Raw genomic sequence first — 22,194 nt, forward strand, 5'->3', positions numbered from 1 at the left:
ATTCACCGCGAATGTCAACTAGGATTAAATAAAACGTCCTGTGATCTTCTTATTGTAATAGCTAGATTAAAAAAATAGGACAATTTTGAAGCTCGACCGATTGTCCAATCTTCTTATTGTAATAGTTAAGTTAAGTAACGATCAATCAGACGAACGAATTTACGATCGCTTAAAGATTGCCCGATGGCGTCATCCGGAACGGAGCTGTATCGTAGGTGCGCCCATTAATAGCTTCCGGCACAATTGCTCGAAATAGAATACGATGAGAGGAAAAACGCGGCGGATAAACTCTCCATTTATTTCGTTGAATGATTAAACTCTTAGCGCGTTAAGCGCGGTCCTTAAGGCATTCCCGATTCGCATCAAGTTACAATCTCACCGCGTCATTCGCGGTGTTTGCACTAAAACAGGTTTTATTATCTGTTAGATCACGACAAAAACCACTACTAAGGATGGCACAGGACAACAGAATTTGCCGCGACCCAGGATTCAAGTGCAGGAACCCGAAACCGAATGTAACCACCGGAACGTCCACACAGCGTAAGCTTTCACTCTTCTCTCGCTCTTTCTTCTTTCTTCTTTTCCTCTTTTCTGCAACTAAATTCGGCTTGGAAGATTTTATCCCATCAATATAGAATTGCGTCGATTCTCAGAAAAAAAAAGACGAAGCGTGTACATTGATTCCCCGTCATGTACACTAAGCACAATATTCAACATCTACGTGCGTTTCATAAGTTCCAAGGATGAGCGAAAGAAAAGTTTCCGGATGCTGCGAACAGCACGTGTAAAATACGAGGGAGACTTTTTTTTCGATATTCATCCCGCTAACGCAATTCCCTCGCTGCACTCACATTCACTCAACTTCACGACTGCATGTGAACCTTACGTTTGCTGTGATTCTCGCAAATGAAACGAAAGACTTTCTTTTATGCCATGTATATATCACATCCAATAAACAATTATATGTCTCCTGCATTGTAATATTAATCTACATCCTAGCAAAATCATTGCAAGACTTTCATAACTTAAGCACATAAATCGCTAACGTACCGATGATTTTTTGAACATAACATGCATCTACTGGAAAAATCCTGTCTAAAAATTAGAAACATTTTTTATGACTGGAATATATCTGTGTATTGAGACAAGAATTCATATATTATTCACAATTTTTTTTCTTTAATATTTGTCTACAAAAAAATTCACATATAATTATAAAAACATTCTTCGTGTGCAAATAATATGTTTTACATTTTTCATTTAAAGAAAAAAATAAGATTCTCTCTTCTGATATAATAACATTAGAATACGAATGTTAAAAGAAAATGATTATATATATATATATATATATATCATTTTCTTTTTATATTTTCATTCAGAATACTGTCATCCACTTAAATCAGCAGGTTTCATAAAAATTTATGCATATGTGATATATTTATACTTTTTTTCAATAAGAAAAATCATGAGACTAGAATGTTATATTTAAAGAAGAACTATTTCACTCGCAAAGAGAATGTTGTTGTCTTAATTCAGGAAAATATATTGGTCGATTACCACGAAACAACAATGCCGGACTTAAAACACGAATCTTCCTATCCTTTTTAATCTGTTTCAACAGAACAATATTAATCAACAAATCATATGAAGAATCATGCTACTCGTAATATGTACATAGAAAAGTGTAAGAATAGCCATCATAGAAATGATTCAAGTATTTATGAAGACGACATATCATGACTGACCTATAGACTAGACAAAGATGATTATCTTGCATTGGGATTTGAATTAGAATACCTTCCTGCGCATCAGGATCCACAAAATCTATCGTATCTTCTGTTTTCGGCGTGCCTTTGGCATCTTGTGTATGGAACTGTATTATCACATCAAGCAGAAACTCGCCATTCTCACTGATAGAATCATCCTCGTTGTCATTGTCCAGTGTATCACTATGAGATAACATCTCATCTGAAGACGAGGAAGTTTCGTCTACATTCACGCTATGTTCATGTTTATTCGAGCGCATACCAACGTCTGATTGTCTATCATGATACCTGGCTATCTTTCTTTTATCAGATGAATTTGCTGGGGAAGCATCATCGGTTCGTTCCCTTTTCAATTCTCGACGCGTTTTATTTGTATCCAGGTTGACCTCACTGATCGAGAAATCTGAGGTTAATGCTCGCGTTGACTCGTCTGAAGTATCTTTCAATAACGATTTGTCATATAGCAACGTATAACAGCCCGACGACCACCTCTGTAACTCTAATGTCATCTTAGGTCTCTTTGTTTTCTCGGGCACCAAATCGAGTCCTGTATATTTCTTCAACATTTGAAAGAAGGAAATAGATTTAAATAAATCACAGAAATCTCTCAATAGTTTCGGTAAAGTTTGTTCGTCAGCTATTTCATAGTGACGTATATCTGGCGGGCCTATCATCCGCCAGCTGATATCCTGCGACGTTAAATCATTTGCAATTTGTTGATACACAGATTCTTTCAAGAAGCTTTTAAGAAACGTATAAGATGATATCTCGACATCCTCTTGAATTTGGTCCATTATGCTGGGTTCCAGATAATCATTGGAAACCCAGGAGTGTAAGTTCACTTTGGTAGAACTCGGTTCCAGGAAAGTTTTGGCTGGTTCGTGTCTGGGTGACTTACGAAAATCCTTTTTTAATGGACCATGAAACCAACCATTGATTGACCACCTGCACTTATCATGTGCCAATACCTCGGCTACTTGATGGTAAGAATTTTCCACTACTTCGAAGAACACTAGGGAGTTATATTCTGGAATTAATGATTTCACTACCTTCCTAGGTGAGCCTTCTTCGTCCGTATCGAAAAGATCTAAAGCACCACCATCTTCCTCTGACCAATCATCAGTTAGATACAATATATAAGCGATTCTTCTATCAATCATGTTATCATCGTGACATAATAAACGATCTGTATTACGATAACGGGCGCTCGACATCAAGACCTTTCCGTTTAACTCAATGTTTGTATTGCGGCTCATCCATGATATCAGATCTTTCCAAAAAGATCTGTTCAACATTTGGATATACTTGTCAGTAAAGTGGTGCAGATCCTCAGTTTTTTCAAACTGATAGAGATCAAGGACTTTGCGTATATAATCATGACGTTCCAATTCGCTTTTTAAGTTCTCTAGGATCTCGTCTCTTAAGAAGTTTGATATCTTACACACTTTGAAAGGTTTCGATATGATCTCCAGATTGGCGCTCTTAAAATCGCCTTGAGAGTGCCAGTGTTTTTTGAATTCTTCTTGAAATTTAATATCGTATATGTGCTCCGAAAACAACTTCTGATCCGCCATACTCTCAGTTTTTTTATTAAATTTGAAGACAAGCTAGTTTCTGTCAAATCTAACATAAAAATCTTAAATCTACAAATCTTTCTTCCTTAATTACAACTTTTCGACAAGGAAGATACTCATGTTATGCCACTATTAAAATTCTTCTAAACTTGCTTAATTCTTTACAATATAAAGCATGCGGCACCGTTTGACCTAACCTCTTTACGGATTTCAATTCGTCAATCTCGTTAGCAAAGTCTTGTTGGCGTGTCTCCAGAACGATATCAGGATCTCAGGTGTCCGATCGTAGGAGATGTCCTCGTCGAATAGAAGTGTCAATTAATCGTCCTGATAGGTAAAACCCACGTGGTATCCTAATCGTGCCACGTGTGTTCTGTGAACAGCAAGTCAAGACGCTATTAATCGCAACCGTCACTCGAGACGATTATTATGATTAGACAATGATAATTCGGACAATTCTATTGGATTCTACGTACCACAGAAATTGCGGCGAACGTCGGCGTTTCACAGAAACTTTCTTGTACCTCCGTAACATAACATACGCGGCGACAGCAATAATAAAAACAATATCAATCTAGCATAGTAGCGCCTCTAGCGGCCTCGAATAATCATTCATGTACTAATCTTTCGAAAAACATTCCATCGAAGGTTGCTCCAGATGACACGATCTGTACGCCAATATTAGCAAATATTAATACAATTGTATATCTATAATTATCCATATGAATATAGAATAATATTTAGCGAATGCGCATATTGACATACTTTAATCATGAATCTGTTCTTTTTAATTGAACTTCTTGCACAGTTCATCTTTCCTCCTTTTCTCTTCACGTTGGAGACAAAAAAATATTTTGTGAAAGTGCAAAAAATTTAGCTAAAAAGAACAAGCCTCATATCATTTAAAGCCTGTTTTACAATATGCTCTTTGTTTCCTGTTTTTGTTTCTTGATTTTTACCTTTTACTTTTTTTTCCTTTGCAACTGTTTTATTGACAATTATCCCAGATATCTTTTGCAATCCAGAATAGATTAAAATGGATTGAAATTTTTTTCTATCCGAATACATGAATAGTATTCACAATGCATAGAAAAAGCTAATATTATTTTTAGATTGAAAGGTATAGAGATATGCTCCATGCAATTCCTATAAATGAATAAAAATGCATTCAGGATTGAAAAGCATTGATTTTAACATTCGTGAATCAATATTTTAAATAGCGAATACTTTTTTTGGATTTAATTGGATTCAATTAGATTCAATTGGATGCAATTGGATTGAAAAATTGCATTTCCTATTCAAAATTTTGAATTGAACAGTATTCACAATATGTGTATTGTGCACAGAAAAAGTTAATACTATTTTTAGATTGAAAGACATAGAGATTCGATTCAATTGGATTCAATTAAATTGGATCGAAACACTGCATTTCCTATTCAAAATTTTGAATAGTATTCACAATGCATAGAAAAAGCTAATATTATTTTTAGATTGAAAGGTATAGAGATATGCTCCATGCAATTCCTATAAATGAATAAAAATGCATTCAGGATTGAAAAGCATTTATTTTAACATTCATGAATCAATATTTCTGAAAATATAATCTGAATCCATTTCAATTCATTTAAATCCATTCTTGTTTGCTGAGACATACGTCGCAGTCGGTACGTTCGAACTGTTCGAAATTGGCGCTCGCGCTGAGCATCGTTTCGGCGCCGCATTGTCGGGCCGTCGGGTGGCGCTGGCGTCGCCGTGGCAACATGGCGGGCGTGTGTCACATTTGACGGGTACCGTTGCGTGGTCGCGTGGAGAGAAGAGACTCTCGGAGTACGGTCCTGAGACCGTTGTGAATCGGCTCCGAGTGACCGAGTGGTGCGTCGCGACGCGACGGACGCGTGACGTCCGACATCGTCGCGAGGAAATCATCCGGCCAGCCATCCTGGAGCCCGACACCTGGGGGACGCGCTCATATCGTGAGTAAATAATAAAATAAAATTTCGCGCAACATGACAAGTCCCGGCCGCGAATCTATGCGGTCCCACTCCCTCGCCGACGTCTTTCCTCATCCAGACGCGATTCCACCGTTCCCACATCATCGCGGTATACGTGCAAGTTGCCTGTGTTTGTTGCGTCGCCAACGCTGAAGCTGAGGGTGGGGTTCTTCCGAAGTCGCGGGTAAACACGCATCCCCAGGACACGCAAGACCTTCGCAGGACCGGGAATCTGCCAGTGTCCTTTCGTTTGTGCCGTGAACAGGTGTTCGCAGTTGGTTATATCGTTAACATTCCGCGCCGGTCTCCACAGACGACATTTTCGAGAACCTTCTAGGTATCGAAATCCTTATCTATAGATTTCGGAGCTGGACGACTGCGCCTATTCAGGCTGCTTTCCTTTTAGGAGACACAGTCGACGTTCTATCCTTCTTAGCATTCAATGAATAATGATTCATTCATTCAATATAAAGCCAGAATGATACTTGTGTCTCTTAAAAGGAAAACAGCCGCAAGTATTCCAGTGATAAAGATAAAAAATCCAAAGGACAAAGGTCGGAGTATCTTTTCTATCCTAAATTCGGAATCGTCTTGCTCCAATTTAATCGATATGTGTACGGAAGGTCAATTGTGTATCTTAAAAGCAGATGAAAATTACAAAAGTAAGCAAATTCATTAGGGATCAATGATTGATCAATGAATTAAATCATAGAGGCATTCTGGGAGACGCTGTTAGCGCTACTAATAAATAATGAAGACAGAATGATACAAATAACGCTAATACGTCTTCTCGAACCCCCGCACTATCCCTATAAATACCCCTATAAATATTCTAGTAAATTTATAATTTTTTTGGTCAACATCTAGTGAAGTCTTTGCTTACTTTGGGATTTTCACCTGAGATCTATTCTTTCTTCCTGCACTAAATTATAGAACTCTCTTTTTCGCTTTTGCCAAATCAAACGTGTACTTTATTTTAAGTGTATACACAAATTTGATCACAGAAAAGACCTAAGTTTCAGACCTGGTTACAAGACAGCAACTCTCTGTTTACATGGTGCTTGCTATTCTTTTTTATTTAGCACAATGCGAGTGTCAATCTCGATATACTTGATGTGGCTGGTGGAACCAGAATGATAGCATGAAAAGATATTACACTTTCTAATATATATAATGAATTAATATTGTTGGATTTATAGATATATTACTTGTTGCAACGTTGTGCCTTCACGTTTTCGTCAGAACATCCTATACATTCGTCGCGTCATTTAACGTCATAACCGAATACGAGTCATCGATCGATGACTCGTCATTCCTACACGAGGGATTTGAACATTCATCTTTAAGAGCAAGGGAGAAAGGGGCGAGAGAGATCTCATGTTAATTCAATTCTATAGATCTCGGCTTGGAGATTATCTCGAGTCGGCCTTGAGTCGATACTTTCCTCGCATCCTACGACAAGAACGGGCCTTCGAAACTTTTGAAACGACTGTGTCAGCATTCGTACGCGGAGGCGAATCGTGAAGTTTATATACATCGAATCATTCGAGTCGTAGCTTGTACGACTATTATTGATTAACGAGTGCAGTCACGTGTGCCGACGCGACGCCGTTTTTCTTATAGCCCACTTCAATATTGTAAGCTGATGCTTATACCTCGGCGTGTCGAGCTATCTCGAAGCACAGATCCGTGCGAATTATTTCCGGCGGAGATCTCGATTATCAATAACGTTCAGCCGTGAATCACGTGTGAACCTTCCACGAGCTAAACTGATTTCACTTTCTGTAAATTTCTTATTTTAGAGAGTTAATATTCTTATTTTAATACTACACTATTGGCAAATTTGTCATGAATTTAACATTTCACATTTAAAGTATTTAAAAATTTAACTAGATCAATCAGATAAATCTGAAAATAATTTGATTAAACCGTCAAAATAATTATTCAAACTAGTTGCTCGAATGTCAAAATTTTGTACATACAGTTGGAAAATTTCTATTAAATTTAACACATTTTACAGTCCACTCATATTTTTGCATTAATTTGATACAAGACGAATATGTTAGAAACACAAACATGTAAAAATTAACACAAAAGTAATTTTGATACAAATTGTGGAAGCACATTTGTTTAGTAAAATTAACATTTATAATATATGTTTTAAAACTACATTGTTTTTATTTTATTTTTTTATTTATTCATAAATTATGTTATTTTAATACTAAGAAATATTAATATCAATTTAACGTAAAATATTCAAATAATATAATCATATTGTGTTAAATTATTTCGGGTATGTTAAGAATTCAACACAAAACATTTTTAACAAAGACCAATTTTAACGCAAACATAACATTTTTTTACTATATAAAGATTACCTTATAATGTTATCAATTTTCTTTGTTTTGTTGTTTCGTGGACTCGATTAGTTTCACCTTTGAAAAGATTCGTATATATCCCGGTTGTTCTAATTTCGAAGGAATAGTTACTTTTCTAGCACCTCGTATAAATTTTAACGTCAACGATCTTTTACTCCAAGCGCGAGATAAAGTCACGCAAGAGTCGGCAGCGTATAAGTAAAGCACTTTAGAACGATTGATAGATTGCATGGGAAAAGAATGCGCTCTCGATAGGGTGGGATCGTGTACTAATCGTTGCACCTCCCGCGATGAGATGGGTCATTATCCTTTCTTCTCTGCATCGCTCACTAATAGGATATCTCCGGAGTGTCGGGTGTCGGGTTTAACGACTGCGCCACTTCAGTCGCTAAACTGTCAATCGCGTCATTAAGGTTGTAAAGTTGAGATTCGACGTATGTCGATTAATATGTCCATGTACGCATAAACCGTTACGTGCATCTTGTGCTTGAAAAAAAAAACGGATGACACACCGAGACAAGTAATCCATTTATTTAGTTTTTACGCGTTGAAGATCAAATTAATCGATTTTCAATAAAAATTGAGGCTAAATGAAAAATCACCTTTGTCCTAATTTAAAAAAAGTAAAATCATGATTTTTTTTTTCAAAATGTAGAATTACAGCTAAAAAATTACAAATTTTTTTCTCAGAATTTAGAAATACATTTAATTTGTAAAGAGAGATAAAGAGAGGAGCCAATTAACATCGTTGTTTATTTAAGCTTAATAATAGATTAAACTTTGTATCGCAATCGTAAAAACGATCGACTTCGAATTCGTAAAACTATATTTTCCGATTCTTTTCGTAAAGTACTACCCTATATTTTTCGCTCGCACCTGCTGGCAGCGAGGTCGTGAAATCACTCAGAGACTGTGAGAGAGTTTGATCAATGACGTACGAGCTTTAATAAAGCAATAACGGTAATGTTTAAGAGTCCGGGGCTCGCACACGTCGCTCACTACATAACACGTTAAACATCGCACGGATTTCAATGAATTTTACAAAAAATCTATCAATGAAAATTTAAAGATTGTGCATTCAACACAACAAATGACAAATTTTGACTACAAAATTACAAACTCTTGAGAGCTTGTACGATTCTTTTTTTTTTTATTTTTTTATTTATTTATTTTTTTTTTATTATAGTTACAATAGAAATTAAATATTATAAATAAAAATTCTCTTTACACATCGATTAATTAATTTTTTTTATAAAATATTTTTTAACTTTATTAAAGAGTTTATAGAACAAAGAAAGAAGAGAAAAAATTTTTGTTATAATAATATTTTTGATTTGTAAAATTTATTATTTTGCAAGTTAATTGTTAAAACATTTTTTAAAGACTTTTAACTTAACATTTTGTGAGATGCAAGAAAATTGTTTCTGAACTTATGAACGGTGGGGTAAAGTACAATTTCGAATATAGTACCATTTTGAATGAAATAAGATTTAATTCCAAACAAGACTTATAAATAAAAATAAGATTTCAATTTTCAAAATTTAAATCTGCAATGGTTTTTCCTGTTTGATGATTTCCTTTAATATTCTTCATAAAAATTTAAGATTAAATAACTAAACTTGATTACGGATCGTAGAAAATTATATATATCTATATCTATTATTAATTAGAAATATTGTTAGCTATATATTTTATAATTTTATATCGACGAGACAAGTTGGAGTAGCACAGCTGGTCACCGACTAGCGCAGTATGTAATATGTTAAAATTGTGTCGGCCGCATTTCCTTCTCTCTTCTTCGCGATAGCAACGTAATGGCTGGCGGCAGCATTCGATTCGCTTATTGCATCGTCCGTTCGTCAGTACAGCTTTCGAGTACGGCGTGTGCGAGATCTCGCGTCGAGAGATTCTCGGGTGACCGGTCCTCGCACGCGTGCACTGTTTACACCAATCATTGTTTCGCACACGGATCATTACGAGAGTGACTCTCGACTTTGGCTTCCGGCGATGGTGCAGCGAGGTAATCAAGATGCTTGTAAATCACGATATTAATCCGAGCAATTACGAACAGAGTGATTGGCAATCGACTTAACGACAGACACGTATATATTTTACTGAAGACATACATTAAAAACGTATGAATTTTAGGCACCTTCGTGCATATCGCACCTTCGCGAAAAGAGTCAAAAATACAGAATTCAGGAAGGAGGAAAAAAAATTGTATTTTATAAATTTAATAAATTTATTACGACAGTATTAAACATAAGTTAACTTTGAATCGCTGTTTGTTTCAAATTCTCTACAAGCAAAATATAGATATTAATTTTGTTATAATGTTATGTTATCTTAAAAAGTGCTCTTATTTTGATCTGTCATTTTTTCTTGTATCATTTTCCTTTGAAAAGTATTCAGCTTGTATTATTTTTCCCGAAGACCGATATATTTAGAATACAATCTGCATATAATATGAAGTTTGAAAAATTTCGACTTGTGTCATTTTTTTGCGGACGTGCGATATGAAAATTATTTGTATTTTTATTTTTGCGTAACACAAATAAATCTTTTCTTCATAATTTCTTAGCCCGCCTCTCCGGATATTTAATACTGCAATTACATGTATATGTAGGACTGATTGAATTAACGGGAATTTATTGTCAGCAAATACAAGCATAAATTGCGAATTTTCGTTTTACCGCTCTAATCCGTAGTGCAGTTACTTACTCTCGTATGATCGATGTATCGCTAGTACAGCTGCGATAAAGCGCGCTCGACATGAGGCAGCTGCCACGTTGCAACTGCAAAGTGCAAGCGAGGCGATTGCCGCATAATTTCTCTCGACTATATACGTATTTCACGCTATCGGGATTTAGACTAATCCAAAAAAATCCAAAACGTGTACATAACGGCTTGGAACCGCTTAATGCAATTCAAATTAATTGTGATCAATGCAATTCAGATTTTCAATTAAGGTTCTATGTTTCCGTGCTGTTGCGCGCAAATATCGTTTTCTAAATCGCACGTCTTATTCAATCTGCAAAAAGATGCGATTCGATCACGAGTTTACGAGCCGAATCATTTATCATTTAAATTTCTATAACGTCTTGCCATCGGATTATTGACTTTAATTCTATTACTTTAAAATATTACAAACATGATTGTACTTTAGAAGTGAATTAGTTACGCGACTTATTTATACATATGACGACTTATTTATACATATATAAATGAAAATAAATTCATTATTTATCCGACGTACTCTCTAAAAAATCTTTAGAATGAAATCTATAAATCTTTAAAAAATAAAATTTTATTCTTAAAAATTTACAATTAACTATTTTTCAACATTACGCTGTTAGAAATGTAATCACGAGCTTCCTTTACATATAAATGAAGCTCGTGATTATGAACAAAAAGTAATGAATGATTCAACTGAAAATTAAGTTACAGTAGTAATGAACGTGTACATTAAATTTCATAAATTTTCATGAAAAATACATTAAATTTTATGTACATGTACGCAAATATACTTTTTAGTTATAAATACATTAAATTTAATGTAATGTATTGAAATTAAATTCAAATTGTGTAACTTAAAAGTTAATAAAATTTAAGAACATTTCTAACAGTAGTGTAGCTCAATTGTCACTCTTTAGAATTAAATTCCACTCCAAAGATTTTAGAGATTTTATGTAGTTTATTCGATTATAAATACTCGGATGTAAAACGTATGTTGAACGTATGGAAGTGACCTTATCGCTCGTTGAAGTGCTAAAACAATATGAGCAATTCATGCAGCTCCATTAAAAAGAGCGACTCGAGTATGCACTTGAGCGATAGCTAATATCGTGAGTGAGTGAACGTAGTTTATTTTTACCCTGTAATGGACATGTACTAAATACGATCGCGTCATCTCCATCGGATATTGTCAATTTATTTATGATCCCTGATCGTCAAAACTCACGGCACCTTATTCCATGCAGAAAACTGTTCTTATCCGGCACCATGTCTCGTAATTACAATAGCGTCGCATCGGCTGATGCGAAACTACCGTATGAACCTTCCTCCCTCCTCATGCTCTTTGTTGCTGGTTACCCGTTTTACGAAACACCGTATAGTACGGTACGCATACCGGTTTTGCTGCCGATCGATAAACAGGAATAAAGAACCGCACGATACTCGGTAAAATGCTCCCCCGACGTTCCTCCGGAAGCAAGTAACAGCTTCGAGCGAAAATTTTGTGTCCTGAGAGAGAGGGGCTCATCTCTTTTTTTCTTTTTAATAAAATTACTTGCAAAGCAAAATAACGGGACAGAATTGAAGTGAAAAAAAAAATGTGCTTTTATCTTTATTCTGAACATTTTGCAAAAACGATCGCAATCCTGGATATCGCAGGCTAGATAAAAATTTGTAAGAGACGATACGTCTACGGCACTTTTATTGGGGGTAACTATAATTGCTGGTCCCATATGTGGGACATAACTCTTAAAGGCAGTCACAACAAGCTCGCAAGCCTGTACTTATTTATTGTGTAACGGTGATGCCATTAACCGCGTCGAGGATTACCCTGGTGACCCTATTTGCGTTTATTTCCTACCCAGCTCTCATTGTGATCTCGTCTCGTGTCGGAAAAGAGAATAGACAAGAATACCCTCCCCCCCCCCCCTCATTCATAATGTAGTCAATTTTATATGCGCTCGTCGGGCTAATATCTGGAACGTAACAGGTTCTTTTATGGTGGGCCCTCTATGCTCCGTCGCGAGGCCCGCCTCCTCACATAATTTATCGCATTCGCGTGGGCGTGCGTGCGTGCGTGCGTGCGTGCGTGCGTGCGTGCGTGCGTGCGCACTGCGAGACGCACAGGCAACCTGCATCCCGCGACTCGCTTTCCCTTTTTCGGAAATCCGGTTCCCCCTTTTTTCCCCTTTCGACGAAGAGAAGATAGAAGGCGTGCAGCGTGTCCCGCGTCGGGACACCCCTATTGTTCTTCCCTCTCGAATGTGACTATTCGAGACGGAAATGGACGTCCGATGTTTCCTTCCGTTGCAATCGTTCCTTGTCTCACGCGGAAATCGCGACCGCAAAACATTCGAAAATGTTGGATGCGAACTATGATTCGCTTGCGTTTCGCGAAATGTCATGCATTACGCGCGGATATTTATTGATGTAAAGATTTCTATTTATAGGAAAAAAAGATGATTTTGTCGAAGTATCTAAAAATTTAGATAGATACGGATCTAAAAAAATTTTGGTTAAACCATTAAATATGATATTTAACACTTAAATAAACAAATAATATAAAAATAATGTATTTTCAAACGTAAATTCTAAGATAAATGAATAAAATGTTAATTTAATATTTTATAAATGTTAACTGAATTGTTAAATGTTTTCCTGAAAATAACATGCTTTTATAATTTGCTTACAAATTGTTTCAATGTTACATTCTTTTTGTTAATTTTTTGTGTAATATTTGTTACTTTCTAACATTGTTTTATGTTAAATTTGAGTGGACGATTAGGAACATGTAAAATGTATTAAATTTAACGCAAATTTTTCAACTCTGTGAACAATTTTGATATTCTAGCAATCAGCCTCAACATTCTACATAATTATTTTGTCTAAAAAAATTATTTTTAAATCTGTATCTACCTAAATCGTTAGCAAGGCCGTTCTTTCTGTGTACATTTCGTGTATATTTAATATTAATCTGAAATACGAAAATCTATAAGCATGTTGTATAGAAATACAATAGTTGTCGACTTTATGTTCAAGCCTAATGTTTCCTCGTCTCAATAGAATAACATTAATGCGCACACGATTACGATTACACGTATACATGTACAGCACGATATTCCATAAAACGACACAGATGCACGCAATCTCACGCACTCGTTTATTTTCACGTTATATCTATAACAAAAACGCCGCTTTATAACCGAAGATGTAGAGCATAACATTGCACACGTGATCGCGACATCTTGTTGCATGTGCCATCAAAACTATTCATAAAGAAGAGATGTAGGCTGATATTTATAGTCGATTCTTATATTTAAAACTGTCTTAAGTACAGTCTTAAGATATCAGTAAGTCACTTACTGAGCCATATTAGCATCTTAAGATATTACTTAATTATTAATAGATACTTAAATTAAGAACGTACTATGAATATCAGCTATAGATATTCCGTAAAAGTTAACAGAAAAAACAGTCCAATGAATTCATGACGCCTTTTAACCGTCCATCGTTTTCCATAAATGCATCAAATAAAGTGCAGGCGTTTCGCCGGGAATTATTCTGCGAAACGTTTGCACAACAAACTCCAGCCACTTCGTTTTCCGCGAGGCTTTCGACATCGCGAATAATTGCCGAAGCTCATTGTGATTCAACAACGTCGGAATGCATTTTCGTCAGCGTCGTGCTTTGCGCGCTCGCGTTCAATTCGGGTTCATTTTTATTCATACGTCGCATGAATAAAATCAAAGCGTAGAATACGTTTAATGTATAATTTATTTTTAATTCCCACTCGTACGTTAACGTTGACTAATAAGACTAAAGACTAGGGATGCATATCCGAAAAGTATCCGGTATTATCCAGCGCTTTTTTACTGTCCGACCGGATATCATTAATATTCCAGAATATATCTAGTTGAAATTTTATATCATTAAATTGTTGATTTTTTATTATATAAATGTTCTGTAAATAAATATGCATGTATTGATAATGCTATAATATCTTATATTACTGCAAAATCAAACAATTTTTTCTTTCTATAATTATCATTGATACAGTTCTTTCTGCTCCCTTTTTTCTTTTTTTATTTAGTTTTTTTTAGACATTGTCCCCAAATCCGATCGGATATTTGAAAAATATCGAATATCCGACTCGAAAAATTGCCTTCCCGAATATCCGACCGGATATCGGATATTCGATGTTACGTTCTTTTCAGATATCCGATGTCCGATAATTTTATTCGATGCATTCTTACTAAAGACAGAGTTTAGAAGAATATTAAGCTCTTCCCACAAAAAGCACAGCTTTGATACAATTTTGACATCAGAATCGGAAAGGCAGGATGATTCTGCTCAAATACTTGGCGCAATCAACGCGATGACTTAAAATACAGAAGCCGAAGTGATTCTTTATTGTCTTGTTAGTACCAGTCTGGCAAACCCACGCTCAATTTAACAAGCACGAGGACTCGTTAAAGAGTCCTGATTGCCTCGGAGCCGAATCGTATTGAAATCTGTATACATGTACATAAAGCAACGATCTTGAGATATGATATAGTATGCTCCTGCGGCTGTAGAACAGAAATGTTTACATTATATCTGATCATTAACGCGTATACCTCAGACTACACCTTTAATTAGAGTCACATGGGAGATTAATGACATGTAATTATAGTGATAAAATGCAAGATATAACTTAAGTCTCGTGATCGCACATCAAATTTTGAGCCTGATAACTTTTTAAGTAAAGCTAACAATAGTGATTTTTTAATAATAGTTCTGAGATTCTTCAATGTGGAATTTAATCGAAGTTTCTCTCTTCTTCACCACCCGATATACAACCTTCCTTTGCAACGTGAGTTAATTCTTCATATATCTTACTTCCTGCGACAACAATGTCGATGATATCGCGAGGAATGTTTTTATGGACGAGTGGACAATTAAGTGTTCCTCCTTCAGACAATGGCAAATCTTTCCGGCACATATTTACGATAATTTGCATAGTGAATTAGTTCTTCTAGGACTCAATTATGAATATTGATCAAAGCAATTGCTTCATGTTAGGTTATCATGTAAAAATTATTAAAAATTATTAAAATAGGCAGTTTAACGTAATGTTTTTCATGTAAATATAATATAAATATATAATATAATATAATATAATATAATATAATATAATATAATATAATATAATATAATATAATATAAATTAATCTATCATTATTCAATCGCGAAATTGGAAACACTTTGCCAGCGATTATTATTACAATATATTTTAATGTTTCGACGGGTAGTCCAATTTTATGACTAACATCATTTGGTTTTTCCTCAATCTCAATCATATTGCATACCATTTTCAGCGCATGTGCGCATCAGTCGGAAAAGTCATTTATATATAGATCTTTTCACGATAGATCAAACGCTAAATATATGCAACATTGCGTTGACATAATTGGCAATATCAAGATTACAATGTGTCATGCATCCAATGAATCATCGACATTCTCTTTTTAGTCAAGATCTTTAGACTCGCTTAAACCTCCCGAACCATCAAAATACATATACGCAGCTTATACTAATAAGTCGGAAATGAACAGTTAATTGTAAAAAAGAATAATACAAGAGAGAAGATAGAAAGGCTTATCATTCAAAAAGAGATCGGGAGTCCCCTGATTTAGCTGACACAATTTTTCTCAGACATTCGTTGCGACGTCTCAATCCCTCTCGTCCTTCTCTACGTTTCTCTTTAGGCCTGTCGTGGCCAAAAGAGGGGCGAGAGTAAGAGTATAGTTCAAATGTCATTCTGGTTTATTTTCGTTTATATATAGACACGAGAGAGTTCAGCCGGTGTCACTTACCCCTGAATACCGGCGACGCTCGTCCGATTTTCAGAAAGCGAGGAGAAATTCCTCCTCCGTATGATTGGAAGTCGTTACAAGGATCTCGTTGTACATGATAAAAAACATGCCTGATAGAATAGAAACGCGATTCTAATGTCAAAATTAGTATATAATTATGCAGTCGAACGATAAAATGTATAGTCGATTATAGATTTCAAACTTTTACCATTTTTCACGTCGGTGAATTTTGCGCACACTAACTCGTTCGCTCATGCATATATTTTCTCCATCGTATGTTGAATAGAAAATGAAAAAACAATTCTAATATTGGCATTTGAACCCTTTAATTGTGACTCTCTGTGACTCTCTGTTTTAGACCATTCTCTCTTCCTACAATTAATTTGTTCATTTCATAACTTAATATAGTTTATAAGCTCTCGACCGCGATATCCAAATAAAATTTTTATCTCTGTTGTTTGATTAGTGGTTTTAAATATGCATAAACACTTGGATTGGAACAAGAGTTAGAAATTACGAACTTCAAAATTTAAGGAACTATTATCTGGTTAAAGATGAACGAAATTTAAATTTAATAAAAGAATTTTAAAGCTTAAAATCTTTACTTTCGAAATGTCAATGCTTTTTGAGTCTTTTTAAATTCGTAAATTACAATTTTAAAATTAAAGCTTAATTTAATAAAGTTTAGAAAATTTATCATTTTTGTATACGATATCGTTAATGTAAATTAATATTTTAATAATTTTAATTTGTTATATATACTTATATTTTTAGAATCTTTATGCTTTTATGATTATCGATAAATCATGTGCATTTCAATTTTTATTTCATTCTACCTTTCTCAAAACAACTCCTGTCCAGAAGATAAATATTTTCCTCGTTTTAAGTTCATGCAGGAAACGTCGTGTCAATGTATTCCGTGATGAAATAAAAATCATGAGAACAAACGGCATTTTGCATTCAGGTCACGCGTGACAGATGCAAAAGAGTCTCCCGTTACACACTTCCTTTAATCGCTAGTCAGCTATATAAATTGTCTATTAATTAGCGTTATTCGATTACAAATAACGTTTACAGCTCATTGACGCGACACTTTAATCGCTAGCGATCTAATCTTCCTGTCTGTGTATACAATAACTGTTTGTTTCAATGGTAGACATAAGTAATGAAAAGAAAAGAGGAATAAATATGCGAAGCGCACATGGAGATTCAAACCTTCACGCAGAGACAGGTGTAGTACATCTTGAGACAGACGGATACATATATGTTGGCATATAAAAAGTATTTTAAGATTTTGAAAATATACGCAATATTTTACATGTTATACCCGTCTTTAAATTTTATATGAGAATATTTCATTCTCTCGTGATTTCATTCGTTTGCGAAATAATCGTATTTTCACGGCTAACTTACTGAATTCACGGACTCAAAGCCTACCAAACTTGGTGCACAAACTACTGACTCATCGGTCTAAGATAAAGGCTGAGTATACAAAATTTATTCATACTTCTAACAATATTTTTCCAATTGGATGCACATTTATGTGAGTTCAAGCCGCTGTATTAATTTTAATATTAATTTAACACACATTTTTCATTTACTATCATCTACAATATATATGTATAAATCGAGATACTACATTAATTTTGTATAATATTTATGTTGTAAAGTTTGGAAAGAGCCTTTCAACTTTTTTTCGAAAATTTTTATTAAAAAACATATTTTCTTTAAGAATGTATATTTTATTGTAAGAAATTTAAAATATTTATATTTTATTGTAAAAACTTAAAATTACATTAAGTATATAAAAAAATAATAGCAGAAGGATTGTTTATAAAAATCCGTGTGCAGTCAAAGAATTAAGGTATATTAATTATTATTATAGGATATTATTAGTAATATATATATATATACTTAGGTAATACGTAATATTTTTCAAATATGCTCCACGCATGAAAGTATTCTTTAGATTCGCTTATGTCTCTGTCGCAATGCGACTATATCATACTTGAATTCATAGCTGCGCTCTCGGCATTCCCAGACGGCAGTTCTTGTTTCACACCACTCTCATGCTTTCAACTTTTAGATCTTATTTACGTCCTTAGTGTACTTTTTCGCGAATTTTACAGCATGCACGAAACTGTCGCGTAGAATGTTGCACCAAGAATGTTTTATATCGATTTTTATGAAATCCTTTTCTCACAAATTACGATTTTATCATCGATTGTGTCAGATATTTTGTTAGATTCACACTATGCAATGTGTTTCATGAACATTGTTGAAAACTGACCGATTCGATCGTTCATAAAAAATTTTCATAAAGTTTAATAAATCTTAAGTTATATAAATCTTAATTCGCGAATGAATTCTGATCGAATCATAAATCATCGTTCCCGAAATTTTTTGTTCCCATCGATGGCTCGCCTGCTTCGTGACTGAGGATCGTTTGTTGAGCGTCGTGACAAGCGTTATAATTGTACAACGAGAAGGAAAAAGGACCGGCTATAGGTCAAGGAACTCTCTTGTTCGATAAGCGCAGAACTTTGGATTCGGTCAAAACTTGCATTTCGGGTTAATGCTTCGTGTGGCATAAATCGTCAGCCAAAGAAAGATAACTCCATGTCCTCTCTCTTTCTCTCTCTCGTACTTGACGTGATCTTCGTGATCAAGCATCGTTTGTTCGCGACGATCTTAGCCGAGGGTCCGCTGAAATTACAGTGGTCCTGTGAACGAGGAGTCCCGAGTTCGACATGAGGTCTCCGGGTCGTTAGCGCGCGAGAAGTCGCTGACATCTCGGGACACTCTTGGTGCCGGTGCAAACGAACCGAGAATCCGACGACATGAATCGCCGATCCCTTCAACGACATCCCGGATCTTGTCGGTTTCATTTGCCGAACCCATAAATCTCGCCGGGAGACGCCCGAAATAGAATAGTTGTAGAGAAAACTTGCTTGAATTATCCGGAAGAGACGGAAGGTTTCCGCCTCGCGGGCGTTCGTTTGCCTCTCTGCAACTGATCTTTCAAGGCGGTGAAATAAGGGAAGGGATAAATTGTGGCTTCTGTTTTACTTCCATTTTCTCTCGAATTTACACAATTCTTTCGTTACGCAAACTAGAATGGTTTAAGAACAAGTTTTATTACGTTGAATAAATTTTTATATAAGAATTGAGTATAAATTCTGAATTTTGTTCGTTCGAAGTGAGACTTGTTGAATATAATTTATTGCTAGATGAAGAATCTTTGTCGAAGTTCCAGAGTTTGACATCCGTCGTAAATTTTAATTTTTATTACAAGCTTAGTTCGTGCATTCGTTGGAAACTTTTCACAGAAAAATCGTGTTTTTTCGAGAACTTTTATCTCAAAAATAAATGAGTCATACCAAGTTATTGAAAATACAAATAAAGCGTAATAGTCTTTTATGCCCGTCTTTTATAGGATGCATGTTTTGTTACGATGGTGAATCGAGTTCAGAAACAGACATCCTGCAATGCTGTGAAGAAGGAGAAACTATTACGCAGGCCATAAAAGCGCTTACGGATTAACGATCCGTAAAAGACTACGATGACAGAAACCAAAAGGAGTTATTAGCCCTCACCAATGACTTACACGGCACTTATCCGCTTGTTTGCATGTAAAATCGAAATTGCTTAAGTCGTTTACTCGAAGATGCGTTATTTCGATCGTTAGAAACCTACTTGGAAGAATACCGTTTATCAGTGAATTCTTACCTTCAGGTTTCCCTTCCAATTGAAAAAGAATTCGCTCATTTGCTACAACAATACAACTCAGAAAACAAAGAAAATTTCCACAAAATCAGTTTTGATGTTTTTAATTATAAAAATTTCAGAATATTAATTTTGAAATGCAATTTCAGTGTAATATAAAATTACCAGATTTTCTTTCTGAAACTGGGGGCAGGTTTCAATTTTTTTGTGAAATATGCTGGCACACGAAAAAAAATAAAGATTCTTACGAAAACTAGTTATTTTATAAATTATTTCATTGTGCTTAACAAATTGTATTAGGTAAATCGAAATTTAATATTAAAAATATAATATTTTCAGTGTTTATCATTTGTATACCTAAATTGCTATCAATATAAAAACAACAATACTTAAAAAACAAAAACTGCAATACTTATTTTGCAATGCAATGAAATGAAAGAATCGAATATCGAACAAAAAGAAGGAAATACAGATAAATAGATACTAGAGATACTAGAGATAAATAAATGAAATAGGGCCAAAGACGTAATAGTAAAAGTAAAAGTTATAAGGAATAGAAGTAATGATTCTAATGGTCAAAGTTAGATTTTTAATGCTTAAATAATTCAATCTGAATACTACATATTGTATATGTACATATATATTATATACCATATTTCTAGTTATTCACACTGCGCGCCGAATTGGTTTTTCAAACTTATAAATGTAATTAAATTACTATAATAATGCGAATTGTCAAGATATTTTAATAATTTGATGCTCAATCAGGCATCTGGTCTTAAAAAGATGAATATACTAAAAAACTGTAAATAAATGTATAGTTTAATTAAATAAATTAGTAATTCTTAAATAAACATGGAAAAAAAATGATCATAGCTAATTCTGATTAATTGAAATTGCATTAGCTACTACAGCTACGAAATTTACTAATTACATATAAGGGATTTGCTGCTGTAGCTAATATAAGGACGATAGCATTGATTGATAGCAAAGTATGCATGTCTGTTGCAGTCAATTTATTTAGCAACATGAAATTAGTTGTCACAGTTATCGGATATGTCCGTGTAAAAGAAAATTATATTTATCTCTATTACAGCTAAATATGGTTTGCTGAAATTGTACTTGCTATCAAATTTCTGCTAGAAAAAAGTTTGCTGCAATGATCAATACATCGACATAATAACAAAATGCTTGTCTGTTACAATGATAATATTTAGGCCTCACAGCCAATGGAAATTAGACCTCGCAGACATGACATTAGGTGTCCATATATTACTACTAAATTTAGCTGCCATACCTCATTTTTAGCTGTGGCAGCTAATCTTTTTTTAACAACATAATATAGTCTCTTTTTTCCGTAAATTTAATGCATATAGTTTAGTTATCATTGAATTGAAAAACACAACATAGTAGTTGTGTTTTTCAATTGTTCATTCCAATGATAACTAAATAATGCATTGTTAGACATAGATTCTTAAGAAGATTATCAATGAAACGTGGTAATTTTAAAGTTATTTACTATCAGTTTAGTTGTTAATCACAATAAGAAAAATACAATATTTACCTTATTAGATTAAAACCTAGCCACAAGTTAACCAGAAAAACAGGCTTTAATGTAATAATTAATTATGAAGAAATAACAGTATTCTTTTAAAGAGGGTATATTCTTTTTTGCTTTCTCTTTCCATTCTTTTTTCTGCAATCAACTCAAAGATAATAATTTTTTACTCATGTCTCTTTCCTCGTTACAGCAAATAAATGAAATAATTTTTATTTCTGATAATCTCTTCGTTTGTTTTCGTTGAACAGTTAGAAATTATTCGCGAGATGATTCTGACTTTCAAATATCTTTGGAAAGCAATAAAAACACAATAAATTGAATCCTTGATGTCTTAAAAATCAGGTTTCGTAAAAAAAAACTCGAGGGTGTAAGACATGACGATTTCTCGCAAGTTACATGAATGCGACCGGCTTTTGAAGCGCGTTTCTCCTCGAGGCGCGCGCGCGTGCCGGGCACGTGTATTCACGCTCGCAGTCCTCTTTAAAATTCGTGTGCCCTTCCACATTCGTTCACGCGTTAATGTCCGCGCAAAGAGAGAAAGAGAAAGGGAGAGGTAGAGAGAGAGAGAGAGAGAGAGAGAGAGAGAGAGAGAGAGAGAGAGAGAGAGAGA

The 22,194-nt window shown here is 34.6% G+C and overlaps 2 protein-coding genes across 2 annotated transcripts in view; one reads left to right on the forward strand and one right to left on the reverse strand.

Annotated features, from left to right (window-relative positions):
- LOC108684681 overlaps positions 1 to 22,194 on the forward strand; it is a 40,532-nt gene that overhangs the window by 5,753 nt on the left and 12,585 nt on the right. The window contains exon 5 of the mRNA XM_018189133.1: positions 428 to 540. Within this exon, the coding sequence (XP_018044622.1) occupies positions 428 to 540 (113 nt within the window). The remainder of the gene's footprint in view (positions 1 to 427; positions 541 to 22,194) is intronic.
- Positions 1,526 to 3,895, reverse strand: LOC108684682 (prolyl 3-hydroxylase OGFOD1). Its single transcript, XM_018189135.1, has 2 exons — positions 3,817 to 3,895; positions 1,526 to 3,713 (listed from the first exon to the last, which is right to left on the reverse strand). Exon 2 carries the CDS (start codon positions 3,338 to 3,340, stop codon positions 1,658 to 1,660), a length of 1,683 nt encoding a protein of 560 aa, XP_018044624.1. The 5' UTR covers positions 3,341 to 3,713; positions 3,817 to 3,895; the 3' UTR covers positions 1,526 to 1,657.

The sequence above is a fragment of the Atta colombica genome, unplaced genomic scaffold, assembly GCF_001594045.1.
Source record: "Atta colombica isolate Treedump-2 unplaced genomic scaffold, Acol1.0 scaffold137, whole genome shotgun sequence".
Taxonomy (NCBI): domain Eukaryota; kingdom Metazoa; phylum Arthropoda; class Insecta; order Hymenoptera; family Formicidae; genus Atta; species Atta colombica.